Source organism: Diceros bicornis, chromosome 13, assembly GCF_020826845.1.
Source record: "Diceros bicornis minor isolate mBicDic1 chromosome 13, mDicBic1.mat.cur, whole genome shotgun sequence".
Taxonomy (NCBI): domain Eukaryota; kingdom Metazoa; phylum Chordata; class Mammalia; order Perissodactyla; family Rhinocerotidae; genus Diceros; species Diceros bicornis.
This window is the reverse complement of record NC_080752.1, coordinates 33,894,474-33,916,137: the sequence shown is the minus strand read 5'-3', so window position 1 is coordinate 33,916,137 and position 21,664 is coordinate 33,894,474. Positions and strand designations below refer to the sequence as shown.

At 37.1% G+C, this 21,664-nt stretch overlaps 1 protein-coding gene across 2 annotated transcripts in view; it reads right to left on the bottom strand.

Moving 5' to 3' along the window:
• The window catches only part of SPEN (spen family transcriptional repressor), an 83,385-nt gene that overhangs the window by 24,145 nt on the left and 37,576 nt on the right, over nucleotides 1–21,664 (bottom strand). For both annotated transcript variants that reach the window (XM_058552964.1, XM_058552965.1), the window contains 2 exons: nucleotides 3,379–3,539; nucleotides 1,385–1,585 (listed from right to left, as the gene is read on the bottom strand). In XM_058552964.1, the coding sequence (XP_058408947.1) occupies nucleotides 1,385–1,585; nucleotides 3,379–3,539 (362 nt within the window). The remainder of the gene's footprint in view (nucleotides 1–1,384; nucleotides 1,586–3,378; nucleotides 3,540–21,664) is intronic.

The window sequence follows — 21,664 nt, the reverse complement described above, 5'->3', positions numbered from 1 at the left end:
TTCCTATCTTGAACTAATCAAACTTCCCAGAATCTTCACTAGCAGGTAGTCAAAGCCCAATTACATCCTGGGCGCTAACTAATTAGGTAAAATGCTTTTTGACAATAAAAATCTCAAGCTAGCCCCACCATTTGGAGATTAGAGGGTCACCTATTGATAATGTCCCTGAATTAGATCCTCACTACTTAATAATTATATATGGCTCTAAAAACTTGTATAGATTATATGACATACTAAATATTATTCCTCAAGTCAGTTCTGAACTATTCCAAATGTGTTAAATAAGAACTCCTGAGTTGCTCTTAGCCTAGTATAACTTAGGACAGTACATCTCAAACTTGTCGGAGGAGGGAATGTGAAGGCATAACCTACAATTCCTTTAAAAAGATAATACTCCTTTGAGTTCCTCGTTTTATCATAAAATTATGCAGATTTTGCAGTCTTCACTCTAACAACTCTGTGCATACTTTAATATACAAATAACATTTACACATTCTTATCAGGGAAATTCTATTTTTTCCTCTTCATTGTCAAAGAAAATGAATATTCCAAGATAATGGGCTATGTTTACCCTATAAATTCTACTCACAGTCTTAAAGTTCAATTGTCTCAACTGCATGATGTGACTGTGTAATTTTAATGTTTCTATTCATTCCTCTACAAATTTGCTCACAAGTTTGCCTTCACTCAGGGGTTCCCAAACTTGAGTATGTGAATTCTGAACCAGCAAGCTGGGGTAGGGTCAAAGAGGCTGCATTTTAAACAAGCACTGCAGGTGGTTCTGAAACGAGAAACACTGACCTAAGCCATGCCTGAGAAGACTTCCTGCCTTACAATAGGTCTTATAGGTAGGTTCAAGCTAATAAAATGTTCCTTTGAAATCCTCAATGGGTTGCACTCCTAAGACTTCGTCTTGTTTCTTTGTCACTATCTTTCAGGGTCATGGAAGCTAGAATAACAGATCCAATTTATGTTGAGCATAATGGAAACAAAACTGGTCTAACTAGGCCCTCAAATCGATGTTACAAGTAGTATGTTTTCTAATTCAGGATAATCCTGTTGTCATTCTCCTAGGAACTATCTCCTTATCTCAATCAATTCAATCCTTTTGGGAAGGCAGGACTCAACAAGGGTTAGCTTAACTCTGCCTTTCAGACTCTTAAAAGTCAGCATTTCTCCCTTATAGAGAACCAGAACAATCTTTACCCTCCCTAACCAAAACTACATATTTTATTAAGTTGAACAATAAATGCAACACTCTTTAAAACAGAAGACCCTGGAAGCAAGACAGTAAATAAAGCTGGAATAGTGTCCACATTCAAGATAACAGGCTGCCCTTTCACAAGCTGGAATACAAATTACACTCAGCTTCCTTGCCTCTTACCTGGCCCTATCCATGCTGTTACTTCAATCTGCATGCCAAAGAAAAGTTTTCCTTTTGATGCAGTCAATGCTTTTTCTTGGTCCTCTTGCTGCCGAAAGAATACCAGACCATACCTCTCTTCTGAAGTTCCATGTATCTGCACTGAAGTCACCTTTCCAAATTTCTTAAATTCATGGAAAAGGCCATCTTTAAGGCTTGTATCTAAATCCCCAAACAAAAACAAGTTGCTTATATTTCTAATTTAGTTATAACTCAATAAGTAAGCTACTAAATCTTTAGCTTGATTTTTGACCTAAGTTGTTAGCATTAAAACATTACCTTTCAAATAAAATAACTCTTAAAAGTCATTTTGGAGACTACTGTACAATTCTGAAAATAAATTGGGTGACAGAAGATATTACTGGTATTTGTTAGGTAAGGATGATACTGTGGTTATGTAGAAAAATGCCCTTCTATTTTATATATAAATAGAAAAGTATGTATCTTTAATTCGGTGTGAAATGATGTTGTGTCAGGGATTCCCTTTAAAATAAACAAAGAAAAAGCAACAAAAACAGGAAGGAAAAAAGATGGAGACAGATAAAGCAAGTGTGACAAAACTGATAATTTTTTAATCTAGGGTATGGTGTAAGGGGAGTTCATTTTGCTTACTCCTACTTTTGGGTATGTTTAAACTTTTTTTTTTGGTGAGGAAGATCAGCCCCGAGCTAACATCTGTTGCCAATCCTCCTCTTTTTTGCTGAGGAAGATTGGCCCTGGGCTAACATCCGTGCCCATCTTCCTTTACTTGATAAGGGATGCCGCCACAGCATGGCTTGACAAGCGACGTGGCAGCGCGCCGTGATTTGAACCTGGGAACCCTTGGGCCACTGAAGCGAAGCGCTCGCACTTAACTGCTATGCCACTGTTTAAACTTTTATAATAAAAACTTTACACACACACAGACACACACATATATACATATACATATATAAAGCTTTTAAAGACTTGAGAAAGTAAGCCCTATTTCTAGCTTTCCAAGTGTCACGTCAATGATAAAATTGTTTGGTAAGTGGCATGTAACATGCTAAACAACTTTAAGGCCTTTCACAGATGCATGACACCATCTGGGGGTCTTGTGTTAATTTGCTTTATTATAAAAATTAAAATTGTACAGAAAGACAAGCCAATTTTACCCCCATCCATTCCTAAATTACCAAGTAATCTAAATCAAAAGCTCATCAACATTTGTGTACAATATCTCCATTCACAAACCTGGTATGTAAATTTTATAGGCTGTTTTAATAAATAAGTAATCACTGAAATGCACTAAGCTAAGAAATACTTAGTTTGGTCTTTGTTGGTTTGACCATCTACTAACAGTTGTTTACATACTCAATATGCCTAATGTAGCAATAACAGTATATTATGGTCAACTGTCAATTAAAAATATCAGGAGTAAAGCAAAGACTACGTATAGCTTTCAACTAGACTTTTCCATTATTCATGACTTTCCTCATTTAAAATGTTAATATTTTGAAATGGGGTTCCTATCATAATTTTATGTCCAAAGTTATTTCACATAACACAGGACTCCAGGCCAATATAATAAATCTAACTAAAAATAGTATTTCTACAATTTCATATCAAATTTCCCCTAATATCAAAATATTAAATCCAGAAAGCATATTTATTCAAAAATAAACCAGGCTTTCTTTATACAACATGCACCATTCAATCAGTGTGTGTATATATATGCATATAATATGCATAATAACATATACGTATATAGTACATGTATATAATAGGTACAAATAAAATAACATGCGATCTTTATAACAACCTAGAAACTACATAAAGTTATAATAATCACTTGCTTTTTCTTACATGGCATTAAATATTAATGAACCACAAAAATAAAGCTTGTTGTCACTACAAAGTATAAAATTCAAGTTGCTCAGTCTCTCATTCCCCAATAGTAGCAGAGAGGAAAATATAGTAACACAAAATTTTACCTGTAGAGCGTACTGGAAGATTCTGAACCTTGATCCCAAAGCTTTTACGAGGCTCATCTTTTTCCAGGGATGAAAGCAACTGGGAAGTGGGTGCTGGGACTGCCGCAGATTGAACTGATCGGGCTGGAGAGTCATCACTTGAGCTACTGCTAGAATCAGTGCTGCAGAAAGGCAAAAAAAAATTTAGTGAAAAGACAAACAAAATGAGTAGCATATAAAACTTAAAATCTACAAGTGGCAATAACTAAAAGGTCTTAATTTTAGGTCTGTGATTTCTGGATACCCTACCTTCTCCACATCTATTTAATACTCTATCTTCAGAGACGGCAGAAGACAGCAAACACTGACCTGAGAATGTAGTAGCAAAAGTAACGATTTTTTACCACCACATGCCACTGAAAGACAAATGTTTCATTCTGTGCAAAGTTTGAACAATTTTTTCCAAATGAAATAATACTAGTAAATGCAATTCACTTAAGGGTAATAATAATAAAATAGTGGACATATGGGTTTTGGATTCAGGGATCTCAATTCAAATCTTGGCTCAGACGTATAGCAAGTATCTTTGGACAAGTCACTTAACCTCTTGCTAAGCCTCAGTTTCCACATCTGTAAAAATGGAAATAATAATAGTACCTAACTCACTGGGTTAAGAATGAAATAAAATAACCCACGGTTTACAGAGTTTGGAATATCATGGGATTCAATAAATAAAGTGGAGCCAGCCCTAATGGCCTAGTGGTTCAAGTTCGGCGCTCTCACCACTTTGGCAGTCTAGGCCATTTCCCAGTGGCGGGACCACACCACCTGTTTGTCAGTTGCCACCCTGTGGGTGTGGCTCACATAGAAGAACCAGAAGGACTTACAACTAGGATATACAACCATGCATTGGGGCTGGGGGGGGGGGGGCGGGGAAAGGAAGACTGGCAATAGATGTTAGCTCAGGGCAAATCTTCCCCTGCAAAAAAAAAAAACAAAACCTAAGAAAACAAAATCATTAAAAAATAAAGTGACACTGCTCTGCTACTATTCTACTATTATTATTACTACTACTACACCACCTCATGGGTAAATTAATTTTTAGGAAACCTAAATAGCCAAAATAATTTCTCAGATAATTTTAATTTTTAAATTTTTGAGGACTAATGAAGAAATATTATGTAAAGTTACTTGAGTCTTGTTAGTTTAGGCTTTTTTCTCTGTGAATAATGTCAGAAATGAGAGTCAATGAAATTGAATTTATTATTCTCTTCAGTTTAATACAATCCTCAAAGGGGGAGACAGTCAGTTGAAAGACAAGGAGAAAATGTTACCAACACAGTCAGATTAAGAGACAGATATATATAAACAAGTTTATTATGCCTAAGAACTATCTGAGAAACATAAAATTCTTTTTTCAGTACTGGATGTGCAAGACTGCCGTGGTTTTAAGTTCTTTTATAATACTCCCAAATAGATTAATAAAAAGCTATTTATAGGTTCTGCTACTTACAGGTTTCTGAAATTTTGCTTCACACTCTACCCTCCCTGTTGTGGAAGCCTTATCTTTTAAGCAAATAACTCTGGGGGAGTTATTCCACCTTAAGCACACTCACTGGAGGAAAGACCGGATAGTTGCTAAGACTACAGCTCTCATATCCAAGACAATATCTAAGCCAGCCAGGTAGATAAGTCCAACCCTAAGATCTGAGATAAACTTGCTACTGCTTTTTTAAAAAATAAAGAAATAAACACTATAAGAAAACACGTTGTTATAACTAAGAATTTACACAGCATTTTTATTTAGCTCTCAAGGGCTAAGGCAAAAGTCGAAAACTTCAGGAGGTTATCAGAGCTTTCTGCAGTTTGAAACATAGGGAAATAAACGTATGCCAGTAAGAGCTAAAAAAAGATATCTGAGTTACAAAATACAAACTACTAGGGATAAAAGCCTCGAGATAGAACCACAAGTCGTCATTGCCAGGCCTCCTACAAATGACTGGGCTTCAGTTTTCCTATCCATAAAAAGAAATTTTTCTTTAGATCATTCAACAAAAGCAGTGTTACTAGTACTAAGTGAATAGGATACTATGTTTTCATTCAAACTAAAGGCTAACAAAATTAATCTTTTGTTTTTAGCACAGAAGGAAAAAAGCATTTATCATATGTTAGGTACTCCAAGCAATACAAGATTATTCACAAGGCCACGAGATGGCTACAGTATAGAAAATGTTATGTAATTTATCAACTTAATTCCAACAAATATAAAATAACCATTATGGAAAATCCTTTACCTACAATACTACCAATATTCCTCAGCAACAGTGGGTAAAGAAGTAAACAAATATGGGCAAGAACAGAATTTCTCGCTATTGAAACAATTAATGAGGCAGCAAAAACAAAGTTCTGTATAAGTCTGTATTATAAAAATGAAGAGGAAGATGATCAATCAATGGTAAAAATGACTTTACGGTACAAAATAGTGACAGAAATTAGATTTATTACAAGCGTCATCACACACTTGGTGAATTCCCTGCTACCACGCCAATTTTAAAACAAGATGTAGAATCTAACTGGCAGAATTATCTGCTGACCAATTTAAAGTGATAACTAGAAAGGGCGAAAGGTTTTATTTATTTATTTATTTATTTATTTTAATTTTTTTGTGAGCAAAATCAGCCCTGAGCTAACATCCGATGCCAATCCTCCTCTTTTTGCTGAGGAAGATTGGCCCTGGGCTAACATCCATGCCCATCTTCCTCTACTTTATATGGGAAGCCGCCACAGCATAGCTTGACAAGCGGTGCGCGTCAGTGTGCGCCCAGGATCCGAACCTGCGAACCCTGGGCTGCCGAAGCAGAGTGCGCACACCTAACTGCTGTGCCACCAGGCCGGCCCCTCGGGGGAAAGGTTTTAAAATGAATTATCAAACAAAGCTGGAGGTATCACACTCCCTGATTTCAAAATATACTACAAAGCTATAGTAACCAAAACAGCATGGTACTTGCACAAAAACAGACACACAGATCAATGGAATAGAATCGAAAGCCCAGAAATAAACCCACACATCTATGGACAGCTAATCTTTGACAAAGGAGCCAAGAACATACAATGGAGAAAAGAAAGTCTCTTCAACAAATGGTGTTGGGAAAACTGGATAGCCACATGCAAAAAAATGAAAGTAGACCCTTACCTTACACCATACACAAAAATTAACTCCAAATGGATTAAAGACTTGAATGTAAGACCTGAAACTATGAAACTTCGGGAAGAAAACACAGGCAGTACGCTCTTCGACATCGGTCTTAGCAGCATATTTTCAAGCACCATGTCTGACCGGGCAAGAGAAACAATAGAAAAAATAAACAAACGGTACTACATCAAACTAAAAAGCTTCTGCACAGCAAAGGAAACCATCAACAAAACGAAAAGACAACCTAACAACTGGGAGAAGATATTTGCAAACCATACTTCTGATAAGGGCTTAATCTCCAAAATATATAAAGAACTCATGCACCTCAACAACAAAAAAACTACCAACCCAATTAAAAAATGGGCAAAAGACCTGAAGAGACATTTCTCCAAAGAAGATATACAGATGGCCAACAGACACATGAAAAGATGTTCAAAATCATTAACTATCAGGGAAATGCAAATCAAAACTACAATGAGATATCACCTCACGCCCGTCAGAATGGCTATAATTAACAAGACAGGAAACAACATGTGTTGGAGAGGATGTGGAGAGAAGGGAACTCTCACACACTGCTGGTGGGAGTGCAAACTGGTGCAGCCACTATGGAAAACAGTATGGAGATTCCTCAAAAAATCAAGGATAGAACTACCATACGATCCAGCTATTCCACTGCTGGGTATTTATCCAAAGAACTTGAAAACACCAATGCATAAAGATACATGCACCCCTGTGTTCATTGCATCGTTATTCACAATAGCCAAGACTTGGAAGCAACCTAAGTGCCCATCAAGGGACGAATGGATAAAGAAGATGTGGTATATATACACAATGGAATACTACTCAGCCATAAGAAACGATGAAATCCAGCCATTTGTGACAACATGGATGGACATTGAGGGTATTATGCAAAGTGAAATAAGCCAGAGGGAGAAGGTCAAATACTATATGATTTCCTTCATTAAGTAGTAGATAATAACAACAATAAACAAACACATGGAGACAGAGATGGGATTGGTGGTTACCAGAGGGGAAGTGAGGAGGGAGGAGGGCGAAAGGGATAATTTGGCACATGTGTGTGGTGATGGGTTGTAATTAATATTTGGGTGGTGAACATGATGTAACCTATGCAGAAATAGAAGTATAATGATGTACACCTGAAATTTATACAATGTTATAAACCAATGTTACTGCAATAAACGAAAAATTTAAAAAAAAAATGAATTACGACATGATAAAATGATACAACTTTTGAGTTCACATTTTGATATGCTAACCTAAACTGCAACGTACAATTCTAGTATAGGCTATTAAACATACTATGAATTTTAAGATCCTAAGTCAAAATGAGGTCACAAATTTAAACCTCCAAATACATTTCAGTCCTACTAAACTGGCAAAAGGCCCAAATGTCCAGAATGCATCAATTTTAATATTAAAAAATTCTTATTTTCATAATTTTATTCAAACTGAAGAGTCACAACAATTCGTCAAAACATATGATACATAGTATTTGGTTGTTTCTTAAAAGCCAAAGTAGTTCACCAGATGCTATTCCATTCTAAATTGTCTTAAAGAAGCAGTAATGATGGTATACAAACTAATAGTCTTAAGAAAGTAGACTTTAAATTTACCTGACCACATCAATATTACATTTTCAACGTCAATTAAAAGTTCTAAATGGTAAAGAACTTGAAAGAAATATAATTTAAAAGAAATCTAGTTACACTTTTCCTAAGCACATAAGACAATTAAGGCTAGGGGCCGGCCCCCTGGCTTAGTGGTTAAGTGTGCGCGCTCCGCTACTGGCGGCCCGGGTTCAGATCCCGGGCGCGCAATGACACACCGCTTCTCCAGCCATGGTGAGGCCACGTCCCACATACAGCAACTAGAAGGATGTGCAACTATGACATACAACTATCTGCTGGGGCTTTGGGGCAAAAAAGGAGGAGGATTGGCAGTGGATGTTAGCTCAGAGATGGTCTTCCTCAGCAAAAAGAGGAGGATTAGCATGGATGTTAGCTCAGGGCTGATCTTCCTCACAAAAAAAAAAAAAAAAGACAATTAAGGCTGAAGTATTTCTTATATGTGCTTACAATTTTTGATTAAAATTAGTAAGAGGGCCGGCCCCGTGGCTTAGCGGTTAGGTGCGCACGCTCCGCTGCTGGCGGCCCGGGTTCGGATCCCGGGCGCACACCGTCGCACCGCTTCTCCGGCCATGCTGAGGCCGCGTCCCGCATACAGCAACTAGAAGGATGTGCAGCTATGACATACAACTATCTACTGGGGCTTTGGGGGGAAAATAAATAAATAAATAAATAAAATCTTTAAAATTAGTAAGAAAACTAAGAAGCAGATCTGATCAAAATTTTCATAATGGAGAAATATAAGAATAAGCAACTAGTTACATATTTCTTGCTAAGCAAATAGAATATGGGATGCCAGGATTCCCTTAAACCAAATTATGGTGTCAAATAATCAACTAGATAAGAACAACTTAACAACCTGATGGTGACCAAGAGTAGCACTAATGTTTCCACCATTTTATACATGGAACTACTGTAAGCATTTGACTCTCAACACTGAAAATGTCACTGAGTAGGCACTGGGTATACTATTTGTAAGACGACTCTGGGCTAAATTTGTTCAGACACAAGAGTAACATCCAATGACTAACTTCTACATCTGTTTCTCTATATTATTTGTAAACATTTGATTATGATAAATATGCATCGATGTCATTTTTTTTTAAAGCTGAAAGATTACAAAGCATTTAACCAAATTAAGTTAATAAACAAAAATCTGGCATAAATGGATTTTTTAAAAAGGAGCAATTAAAGCAACTAGAAAATTTTGCAATTAGAAGAGATAAGAGGGCCCATCTGTTAAGAGAAGATGTAATCTAGGGGCCGGCCCCATGGCTTAGCGGTTAAGTGCAAGCGCTCCGCTGCTGGTGGCCTGGGTTCGGATCCCGGGCGCGTACCGACTCACTGCTTCTCTGGCCATGCTGAGGCCACGTCCCACATACAGCAACTAGAAGGACGTGCAGCTATGACATACAACTATCTACTGGGGCTTTGGGGGATAAACAAATAAATAAATAAATAAAGAGAAGATCCCGGGCGCACACCGACGCACCGCTTCTCCAGCCATGCTGAGGCCGCGTCCCAAATACAGCAACTAGAAGGCTGTGCAACTATGACATACAACTATCTACTGGGGCTTTGGGGGAAAAGAATAAATAAATAAATTAAAATAAATAAATAAATAAATAAGTAAGTAAGTAAGTAAATAAAAAGAGAAGATATAATCTCAAATGACAATTTTCCAACAATCTCTATTCTCTTCCATCAGGGAGCTGATAATTTTTTCTCTCTATGTAATCAAAATACGTAAGTCAAAAGGGAAAAGATACAAAATGCAGATTTTCCATCAGGCTTGGGCAATTCGAAATGTGCCCACTGTCCTTGGTGCTTCCATCAAATGAGGAAAAAAATCATCTAATTTCTTAAATGAAATGCATCACCACATGAGATAATAAAACTTCTATATCCAATTTTTTACAGGTCCAAATTTTCAAGACAACCATATCTTCTGAGTGCCGCAGTTCTCTAAATGTGTTTTGAGGACCTGTGGGGGCCCCTAAGGTCCTTTTAGGGGGTCTGTGAGGTCTTCCCTATTTCAATTACATATCTGTGTGAGGCCAGATTTTCTTCACATACTTCACACAAAAAAACTTATAATTACAGTTTGAATACAGATGTAGTTATGAGAATCTAGCTATCTTATTAAACCAGACACTAAAGAGATTTGCAAAAAGATAAAATAATGCCACCCGTCTCACTATATTTTGTTTTAAAAAAGTTATATCATACCAGTTAAAGATCTAAAATTAAAATTGATCAGGGAGGTTCCTCCCCAGAAGCAGACAACATCTTGAGGTGGAGAGCTCTCCCAAGATCATGGATGATGATCTTCATCTCCAATATGAAATCTTTATTCCTTTTTTCTTTACGCTACTTGCTTTTTCTGTTAATGCATAGGAAGACAAGCTTCTTAACTCCAGCAACTGTTGCTAAACCTACCACTAAGGCCATAGTTGCACAACAAAAGTCCCTAGAATGTCTTGCTAAGGTGGTTTTAGATAATACAATTGCTTTAGATTATTTATTGGCTGAACAAGCCAGAAGTCTGTGCTATAGCAAATACCTCCTGCTGTACCTGGATCAACACCTCTGAAATTCTGGCAAATACAAGAAATTAACGAAGAAGCCACTTGGCTAAAACAAGTTGATGCCCCTTCAGGTACTTTTTTTATTTATTTGATACCAATTGGTTTGGTTCAAAGGGGGCCCTGGCTAAGGAGCATACTTCAGTCTCTCGGTATTAGCCAACAGATAGTCATCACTGTAGTCTCCCTAGTGGGCTATGTTCTCTCAAGGGTCTTAAATTCGTGTTTACAGCCATCAGCAGGACATCAGATAGTCTCAGTGCCCTTGGAGAAACAGAAACAAGATGAACAGCAAAAACAATTCTTCCACGGACCTGATATCATAACCTATGAGTTTCACCATGAGATAAGAACAACTTAACAACATGATGGTGACCAAGAGTGGCACTAATACTCAATTCTCGGTTAATTTCTCATGTATGAGAGGATGACCAAAAGCGAGGAGTTGTTAATTAAACAGGGAGGCCATTAGATTGACGTGGTTCTCATACCTTAGCAGCCTACCTGAGCAAACCAAAACCTAAGCCTGTAAATGCCTCAAGGTTAAGAAATCAGACCTAAGGACAACCAATCACACACAGCCAATTAGGCTTTTCCAAATAAGGCAAACGCTTAAGCTATATGCGATCAAATAATTTCCTTGCTTTGCTTTTGCCTTTTCTCTATAAATTTTTCCTACTTCCTGTTGGTGGAGTGCTCCTAACCACTTCCGGTTTGGCACTGCCTAATTCTTAAAGAGATTTTTGCTCAAATAAACTATTAAAATTAAAAAAGAGTTATGTCAAATAAATTAATAAATAAAAATTTCAAATTAAAAGTTTTACTTTCTAGTATGGCAAATGTCAATAGATATTACCTACAATAAACAAAAACTCAATAATTTAAGAATGTTTAGGTGCTGGCCCAGTGGCATAGTGGTTAAGTTCTCGTGCTCCGCTTCAGTGGCCCGGGGTTCACATGTCTGGATGCTGGGCGTGGACCTACCCACCACTTATCAAGCCATGCTGTGGCAGGCATCCCTCATATAAAGTAGAGGAAGATGGGCACAGACGTTAGCCCAGGACCAATCTTCCTCAGCAAAAAGAGGAGGATTGGCAACAGATGCTAGCTCAGAGCTAATCTTCCTCAGCGGAAAAAAAAAAAAAAAAGTTTAAAAGGGTCCTGAGTCCAGAAAGTTAAAACAAAAACAAAAATACTAGTTTAGTAGACAGTCTTATGTGATCCCAATTCCCTTTTCAACTCTACCACTTCTAATGTAACCTGAATTAAGTCTCTGTTTTTTATAAGAAAAAGAGGAAGGAAATACTCAAATGTGTGGTCTAGTAAGGCACCTCATTTTGCCTCTCTAAACTTTAATTTCCCTAGTGGGTTACCAGACCTCAAGACCTTCAAAGTCCTGCTAACTGCAGGGTTCTACAATTCTCCACCTACCTCCAACCTTCCATCTCTGATAGCTCCTAAATACCTACAGGATAAAGTCCACATTCTTCAACAAGGGAGAGAGGACCCTTTATAACCTTTTTTTTCTGATTAGATATATAAGTCCTTAGTTAAATTACTTCTCTAAACCTTAATTTTCTGGTACAGACATGTACAATAACATTTCGGTCAACAATGAACTGCACATATGACAGTGGTCCCCTAAGATTAGTACCATATAGCCTAGGTGTGTAGAAGGCTATATCATCTAGGTTTGTGTAAAAACACTTTATGTTTACATGACAAAATCCCCTAACGATGCATTTCTCAGAAGTACACTCCCCCGCCCCAGCCCCGGTAAATAATGCATGACTATATGTAAATAGTGATAATACCTACCACTTGTGAGGGGCTGTGGTGAGGATTTAACGAGTTAATGATTATAAAGTACTTAGCACTCTGCCTAGCATATAGCAAGCATATGAGAGCTCTTGTCCGTACCCATTCCTGTTGAAGGGTCCCTCCTTGCCTGCCCTGTCTTCAAGGATTAGCTCCAATGTTAACCTCCTGCTCTACAGCTGTTTCTGCCTCCACCCCACAGCATTCACTGGTTTCTTGGCTGTATACTTCTAAGCCTCTTTTACTACAATGTCTATCTCAAATCCCTCCACTCCGTATTACGACTACTCATTTACCAGCCTCTTGAAAGTCCAATACTGGATTCAGCATTGTAAATACAGAGTCTGGTACGGTGCCTGATATGTTATGGATGTGCCTCCAAAAAATTATTGATTTGAATTGTGCAAGCAATTAATTTCCTAGGCAAATTAATGCCTAGGAAAGTACACCAAGCTCAGTAAAATGAAGGTATTAACTAAACTCAGTATCTAAGAGTGAAATGAAAATTTCTGATAAAATATTACTTTGTTGCAAACTGCAAAGTATTTCTTCTGTGAGGTTTTATTAATTATTCAAGAAAAATAATGGCTGTTCTCAGTAAGGTTCTAGAACTTTGACACATATTAATAACCTGACTGAAAAATCACTGATATCTGTAAAAACAAAAACATCTCATAGATCCCATTATCTAGAACTTTGTGGAATATGATCTTTAAAAATAAACATTTTCTGGGATGAAAGCAAAAGCACAATTAAAACACACACACAAAAATATTTTAAATATCTAACAAAGTCCACAGTCTTTGGATGCACTGTTCTATTTCATTCACAAATCCTGTAATTGTGAATACCTATATCAGTGGCCCTCAGTGGGGGCAATTTTGCCCCTCAAGGGACATTTTTGGTTGTCACAACTGTGAGAGGGGTGAGGCTTACTGCCATCTAGTGAGTAGAGGCAAGGGGTGCTGGTAAACATCTTATAGCGCATAGGACAGCCCCCATAACAAAGAAATATCTGGCCTCAAATGTGAATAGTGCCAAAGTTGAGAAACCCTGGCCTACATTATTTCACTGCTTTCCCTTTTTCTGAAAATCAAACATGCTAATTTTAAGCTGCAATTAATTTATGTTGCATATTTTATTTTTTTATTGTTTCAATGTGTTTTTCTTTTTGTCAGGAAGATCAGCCCTGAGCTAACATCCATGCTAATCCCCCTCTTTTTGCTGAGGAAGATCGGCTCTGAGCTAACATCTATTGCCAATCCTCCTCCTTTTTTTTTTCCCCAAAGCCCCAGTAGATAGATGTATGTCACAGTTGCACATCCTTCTAGTTGCTGTATGTGGGACGCGGCCTCAGCATGGCCGGAGAAGCGGTGCGTCGGTGCGCACCCGGGATCCGAACCCCGGCCGCCAGTAGCAGAGCACGCGCACTTAACCGCTAAGCCAGGGGGCCGGCCCTAAGCTGCAATTCAAATGTGAGATCCTTAAATTGACTGTTCTTCCTTATTACTAATGAATCATTTCATAACAATCTTTGAATAACTCCAAAATTTACAGGAAAAAAAATGAAGACAAAGCAACTTCTGAAAATTAGACTATTCAAGAGGAAGCTGGGATCTGAAATATTCTGGTGTCACTAGATTTTGGAAAATATGATAAAAAGGGAAATTCCAAATAGCTTTTTACAATATATGTTTTGCCATGTCAATAACATGGTCAAAGTACCTGTAGGCAAAACTGTTTTATAATTTTAAACCATTAATGGGTGAAATATACAGTACAGCTACCCCTACTCTAGTAAGGTTTACATCAATGAAAACTATTCCATTCATATTAAAATGGTTTCTCAGATCAATAGCTTTCTTTACCCTCAACCTAGGGATTTAAGGTGGTAGTTTAGTATCACAATTAGATTTTTCCTCACCAAAGTACCATGTTCAGAAGAAATTAGTAAAACTTCTATTTTGCATAACAGCTTAATGGGTATTTTGTTCTATAACTTTAAGACATTTTAAATTTGCCTTAAAAAATGACGATATAACTCAACAGTAAAAAAACAAACAAGCAGATTCAAAAATGGGCACCTTTAAACTTAGATATTTTCCCAAAGAAGATATACAAATGGCCAAAAAGCACATGAAAAAAGACTCAACATGACTAATCATTAGAGAAATTCAAATTAAAACCACAATGAGACACCATTTCACACTCATTAGGATGGCTATTATCAAAAAACAGAATAAAACAAGTGTTGGCAAGGATGTAAAGAAACTGGAATCCTTGTGCATTGCTGGTAGGAAGGTAAAATGATGTAGATTCTGTGGAAAACAGTACGGCAGTTCCTCAAAAACTTAGAATTACCATATGATTCAGCAATTCCATTTCTGGGTCTAGTCACCCCTCGCTATCTGCGGAGGACTGGTTCCAGGACTCCCTCCCCACGATACAAAATCCCAAGATGCTCAAATCTCTTATATAAAATGGCATAGTATTTCTATATAACCTACACACATCCTCCTGTATGCTTTAAATCATCTCTAGATTACTTATAATACCTAATATGATGTAAATGCTATGTAAACAGTTGTTATACTGTACTGGTTAGTGACAATGACGAGAAAAACAAGCTGTACACAATCAGTACAGATGCAACCGTTGTAGGCCTTTCCATCTGCAGCTGGTGCAGAACTCTCCAATATGGAGGACCAACTGTATAACCAAAAGAATTAAAAGCAGGGACACGAATAGACAGTTGTACACCCACACTCACAGCACATTTAATAACCAAAAGGTGAAAGCAACCAAGTGTCCATTGACAGATGACCGGATAAACAAAATGCGGTATCTACATACAATGAAATATTATTCAGCCTTTAAAAGGAAGGAAATTCTGACATATGCTACAACTTGGATGAACCTTGAAGACATAAGTGAAATAAGCCAGTCACAAAAGGACAAATATTGCATGATTAACTTATAGGAGGTAACCATAACTGAGTAGTCAAATTCATAGCGACAGAAAGTAGAATGGTGGTTGCCAGGGGCTGGGGGAGAGGAGAATGGGGAGTTGTTGCTTAATGTATATGGAGTGTCAGTTTGGAAAGATGAAAAGGATCTGGAGATGGCTGGTGGCAATGGTTGCACAACAATGTGAATGTTAGAACCACTGAACTGTACGGTTAAAAATGGTTAAAATGGTAAATTTTATGTTATTTTACCACACACACACACACACACACACACACAAATACGACCTAAGAAGTAAAATACGAATTGAGCGGTTCTTCTCTTTGTCCCTTAGAAAAAGATGAGATTCCAAACCAGTCAACTGGTTACCCGCTGCTTTTTGCCAGTAAGGCTCTGCTGAATCAAGGGTCTTACAACCTGGTTTATCCAGGTCAAGTTCCTCAGAAATGATTTCAGAAAAATGAGTCAGCTCTAACTGGTAATTCTGCACTCTAATCTCTAACTGGTGATTTCTTTGCAACCATTGCAAAAGAAACAGGGAAAACACTGTTAAGACTCAACTGTATAAACAATAAATTAAGCTCTTTAGAGTCAAAGTTAATAAAAAGTTGTCCAAATTCTTTACATTTAGGGTACTCATTAAGAAAAACTGTACTGCTACATTAAAGAGCGAAAATGCATTTTTTATTAAGGAACCAATATTTTAACTTTAATTTTGTTTTGGCCCACAGATTTCTTCTATCATTAGAAACTACAAAGACTTCTAAGGTGAAAAGATCTGATTTTAAAAAAAGATAATGATTAACTGAATTAACAGAGTGAAACTGACAAAAGAGGAAAGGTTTCTCTTATTAGACAAAGGTAAGAGGCAGAAAGAGAACCATAATCCACTGACAGTAATTTTTCTTTTTACTGCAATCAGCTTTTACTGTTGATATAAAAAATTAATAATTTATTTCCTAAGGATTTCTTACTAGAAAATCTAGACCTTAGAAATTAACTTTTCTTGAGTTCTAGTTTCATCTAGCCTTCACCTATGAGCATCTATAAATGTCAAGCATGTCTAAACTTCAGACAGGTACTGGCTTCACTTTATAGGTAAGACTAAGATTAACTATAAACCTATTTAGCGTTCACAGTCACTAAAGCGGTGGTAAACTCAACCACAACAAGTAAAATAATTGGTTTAATTTCTCTTCCTAGTCTTAAATCCAAAAGTTTACATAAATGAGAGAAAAAACAAAATCAATAAAAACTACTTTTTAAAGAGTGCCTTGGGCCGGCCCCGTGGCTTAGCGGTTAAGTGCGTGCGCTCCGCCGCTGGCAGCCCGGGTTCGGATCCCAGGTGCGCACAGACGCACCGCTTCTCCTGCCATGCTGAGGCCACGTCCCACATACAGCAACTAGAAGGATGTGCAGCTATGACATACAACTATCTACTGGGGCTTTGGGGGTAAAAATAAATAAATAAATAAAATTAAAGAGTGCCTTATTTTGGCAGAAAATATTGTTTAAAATGGAGGTTAATTATGCTATATGTGGTTAGCTTGCTCACAAAATATTAAGTACAAGTAACTCTGGGATGCAATTACAGCTGTAGTTAATGTTTTTAAGCTTATTACTGTCTTTGGGTGGGGTTAAATAAAAAGAATATGGAAATAGTGAATCTATAGGATGACTGCTGGATAATTAAAGCCTACCCAAAAAAAACCTGAAGGATTATTATTCAGTCTTAAAAAAGGAAGGAAATTCTGACATTTGCTACAACATGGATAATCTTTAAAACATTATGCTAAGTGAAATAAGCCAGATGCAAAAGGACAAATATCACGTGATTCCATTTATATGAGGTATCTAGAGTAGTCTAATGTATAAAGATAGAAAACAGAACGGTCGTAACCAGGGACTGGGGCAGAGAAGAATGGGAAATTATTGTTCAATGGGTATAGAATTTCAGTTTGGGAAGATGAAAAAGTTCTGGAGAGAGCTGGTGGTAATGGTTACACAACAAAGTAAATGCACTTAATGCCAGTTAACTGTACACTTAAAAATGGTTAAAATGGTAAATTTTATGTTATATGTGTTTTGCCACAATTTAAAAAGGAAATCAAAGCCTTATTCAAGTTTTAGCACTAAAAACATAATTTGGTGGTTTCAAAACCAATTGTTCTAGTAAGAATAGCAAAAATGGAAAGAGCCTATGCTCTTACTAATTTATTACTAAGAATCACATGGCTTATTTTCTGGTGGGCTTTACGGGGCCCTAAACTTCCCTAGTTAACTTTAAGAATTGTAAGATGATGGACTAGCAGAGACCTAGTCACAAAGTGCTGCTTATCATTTTATGTTCAGATTTTTGGGGGGCAGATACAAGATCAGATTTTGCTAAGGACAAAATTCATAGCGGGTAAAGTGAAAAAATTATTTTTCTACATATTCTCACTGTGTCCAAAACAACCTTGGCCCTAGAGTACACTTTTAGCTTAAATTCCAAAGAGCCTGGGGCCACAGTCATCACATTCTTGGCAATTCCTTAAGACTCAGAAAACCAGCTACTCAAGTAGCTCAAAGCAAAAACCATCAAACATGCATGCTCCATGAAAGTAATAAACAGATATAACATGTCTGCCTAAGGAACAAGAAACCCTTCTGCGTGGCAGCAAAGCCACATCATGGGATCCTTTATCCAAGGGTCAAAGTGGAGAGAAATCTAAACCGCCAATTATTAAACAATGGGATTTTCTCATTCCCTTAACCATATACAGTAGATAAAACCAGATATATTTCTTATATGAGCAACTAAAATGTTTCAAAAGGCATAAACTAAGAAAACATACAGATCAAGTGAAACCGTGCTTTTTTAATTCCAAATGGTTACATACAACTGCTGTAGCCTTTACCAAACCCACAAGTAAATTTGAACTTTGGGTTTTGCCTTTTTCCAATTTAACTTTGGTACTAATTACATCTCCTACCTATCCAGAATAAAAAAGTTTGCTACTTCCCACTTTCGAACTCTCTATTAAGGCGGTTCCAGACCCAAGAGGTTAGAAGGACACCTAACTCCCCACCAGGAAGCCTAAAGCCATCTACCGTTTGGTGCACTTGTTTGTTTATTTATAAGTGACTTCCAATTACCAAGAAGCTCCGGCCTAAAGTCCTTTTGCTTAAACAACTCCTCTGCAGTTTCTTCCAGTGGAAACAAACAGAAAGCTACGCCCAAATTGCTCCAACCACCATGACACAGCACATTCAAGAGGTTAGTCTGCCCCTCCCCCAACCACTGAAAATAAAGAATCACAGAACTCCCCAATTTGGGTAATATAAATCATGTCTAGAAGCAACACAGGCGTCTATTAAATGTGTGTCTTTTTCTAATTCCAATACCAGAATTCCACTGTATATTAACAGATACATTTTAAACCTGTATCAAAAGTATTAGCCATCACTTAAAAATTGCCTTCATTTCACAATGTTAGAAACCATTAAAACATCAATAAAAAAAAAAAAAAAAAAAGAGTTTGGTAAAAAAAAAAGAAAAAAATATCCCACTACTGGGAATCTATCGAACGCACCTGAAATCAACAATCCAAAGAGGCTTATGCACCCCTATGTTCATTGCAGCATTATTCACCATAGCCAAGAAGTGGAAGCAACCTAAGTGTCCCTCGACTGACGATTGGATTAAGAAAATGTGGTATATATATACAATGGAATACTACTCAGCCATAAAAAAAGACAAAATCGTCCCATTTGCAACAACATGGATGGGCCTGGAGCGTATTATGTTAAGTGAAATAAGCCAGAAAGAGAAAGACAAACACTGTATGATCTCACTCATATGTGGAATATAAACCAACACATGGACAGAGAAAACTGGACTGTGGTTACCCAGGCAGTGGGGGTGGGGGGTGGGCACAAGGGGTGAAGGGAGTCATATATGGGGTGATGGACAAACAAAAATGTACAACCCAAAATTTCACAATGTTAGAAACCATTAAAACATCAATAAAAAAAAAAAATTTGGTAAAAAAAAAAAAAATTGCCTTCAGATTAAGATTTTTTTATAATTAAAGAAAATTACTCTGGTTAAAATGATTTAATTTTCTTCTTGGGAGATTAAATTAATTTATCTAGAGGCTTAGATATTAAAGTTTTCAACAGCTGAGACATTCCCTTGGCCACTCTGGAAATCAACATGTATTTTAGCCTGACCAATACCAAATCTGTTCAAGAAGTAGTTCAGTCAATATTTTAGGCTTAAGAGTCCCAAGAGCCTTTTCCAATAACACACAATTTCAAAGAGAATAGAAGGGTCCTGAGAATTCAAAAAAAGAAAGAAAAATAACGGATTCTATTCTTCTTTAAACAAAATGAAAAGCACTAAATGGATGTACAAATTATATTAATCTTGATAGAACTTGGTTCTAGAACAGTGTCGTCCGAGAGAAATTTAATAGAAGCCAAAAATATAATTTAAAATTTTTAAGTAGCTATACTTTAAAAAGTAAAAAGAGGGGCGAGTCCCATGGCTTGGCGGTTGGGTGCACGTGCTCCACTACTGGCAGCCCAGGTTCAGATCCCAGGCCCGCACCCGCGCACCGCTTGTTGGGCCATGCTGAGGCAGTGTCCCACATACAGCAATTAGAAGGATGTGCAACTATGACATGCAACTATCTACTGGGCTTTGGGGAAAAAAAGGAGGAGGACTAGCATTAGATGTTAGCTCAGAGCCGGTCTTCCTCAGCAAAAAGAGGAGGATTGGCATGGATGTTAGCTCAGGGCTGATCTTCCTTACAAAAAATATAAAAAAAATAAGAAGTAAAAAGAAACAGGTGAATTTTAATAATGTATTTTATTTAATGTAAAATACTCAAGATATTTCAACATGCAGTCAACATAAAAATTAATACTTTTTTTGCTACATCTTCCAAATTCAGTGTGTATTTTTTTAAATAGTTCTACTGAGATATAATTTCACACCATAAAAATGACCCATTTTAAACTGTACAACAAATGGTTTTTAGTATATTTATGGAGTTATGCAATCATCATAATGTAACTTTGGTACATTTGCATCACCCCAGAAAGAAACCTCACACCTATTAGCAGTCACTCCCCATTCTCTTCCACCCCCAGCAACAGGCAATCTACGTTCTGTCTCTATAAATTTACCTATTCTGGACATGTCATATAACGTGTGGTCTTTGTACTGGCTTCTTTCACTTAGCATGTTTCTGAGGTTCATACATGTTATAGCATGGATCAGTACTGGTGCACAGATTAGCCAAATTTTAAGTGCTCAATAGCCACATGTGGCTAGTGGATACAGTATTGGACAACCTAGTTCTGGAAGCAAAAAGCTTCCCAATAAACAAGTATATCACCCTTTAAATTACAATCCTTAAGGAAATGTCACTTATGAGAGGAAACTCTTTAGACGTTTAGCTCATTTAAAAATAATTGTTATAGTATATATAAAATCATTAAGAAAAACCAATATCAGGATGTTATCTTGATAAAGTCACATATACTTCTCATAATTCCAGACAGCTCCAACAAGTAGGCAAAATGATTCCTAAATGCAGCAATTTCCACTTTAAAAGTACAGAGGAATTAATACAAAAAGTGGAATTTAGTTCCAGGGTACTTACCACTTTAAACTTTAAAAACTATCTATGTTGATGATTAAAAATAAAATACCCACCATCCCTTGGTCGGCATTATACCAACAATTCACATAAGTTGAAAAAATTTTTTTTAGTTTAATGGCATTAAGAAAAACAAATAGGGCCGGCCCCGTGGCTTAGCGGTTAAGTGAGTGCGCTCCGCTGCTGGCGGCCCGGGTTCGGATCCCGGGCGCACACCGATGCACCGCTTCTCCGGCCACGGCTGAGGCCGCGTCCCACATGCAGCAACTAGAAGGATGTGCAGCTATGACATACAACTATCTACTGGGGCTTTGGGGGGAAAAATCAATCAATCAATCAATCAATCTTTAAAAAAAAAAAAAGAAAAACAAATAGTTATTAACTAAGCTAAATTCTAAAAATGTCCAACCCTATTTCATGGAGCTATATATGTTTTCCCACCTGATT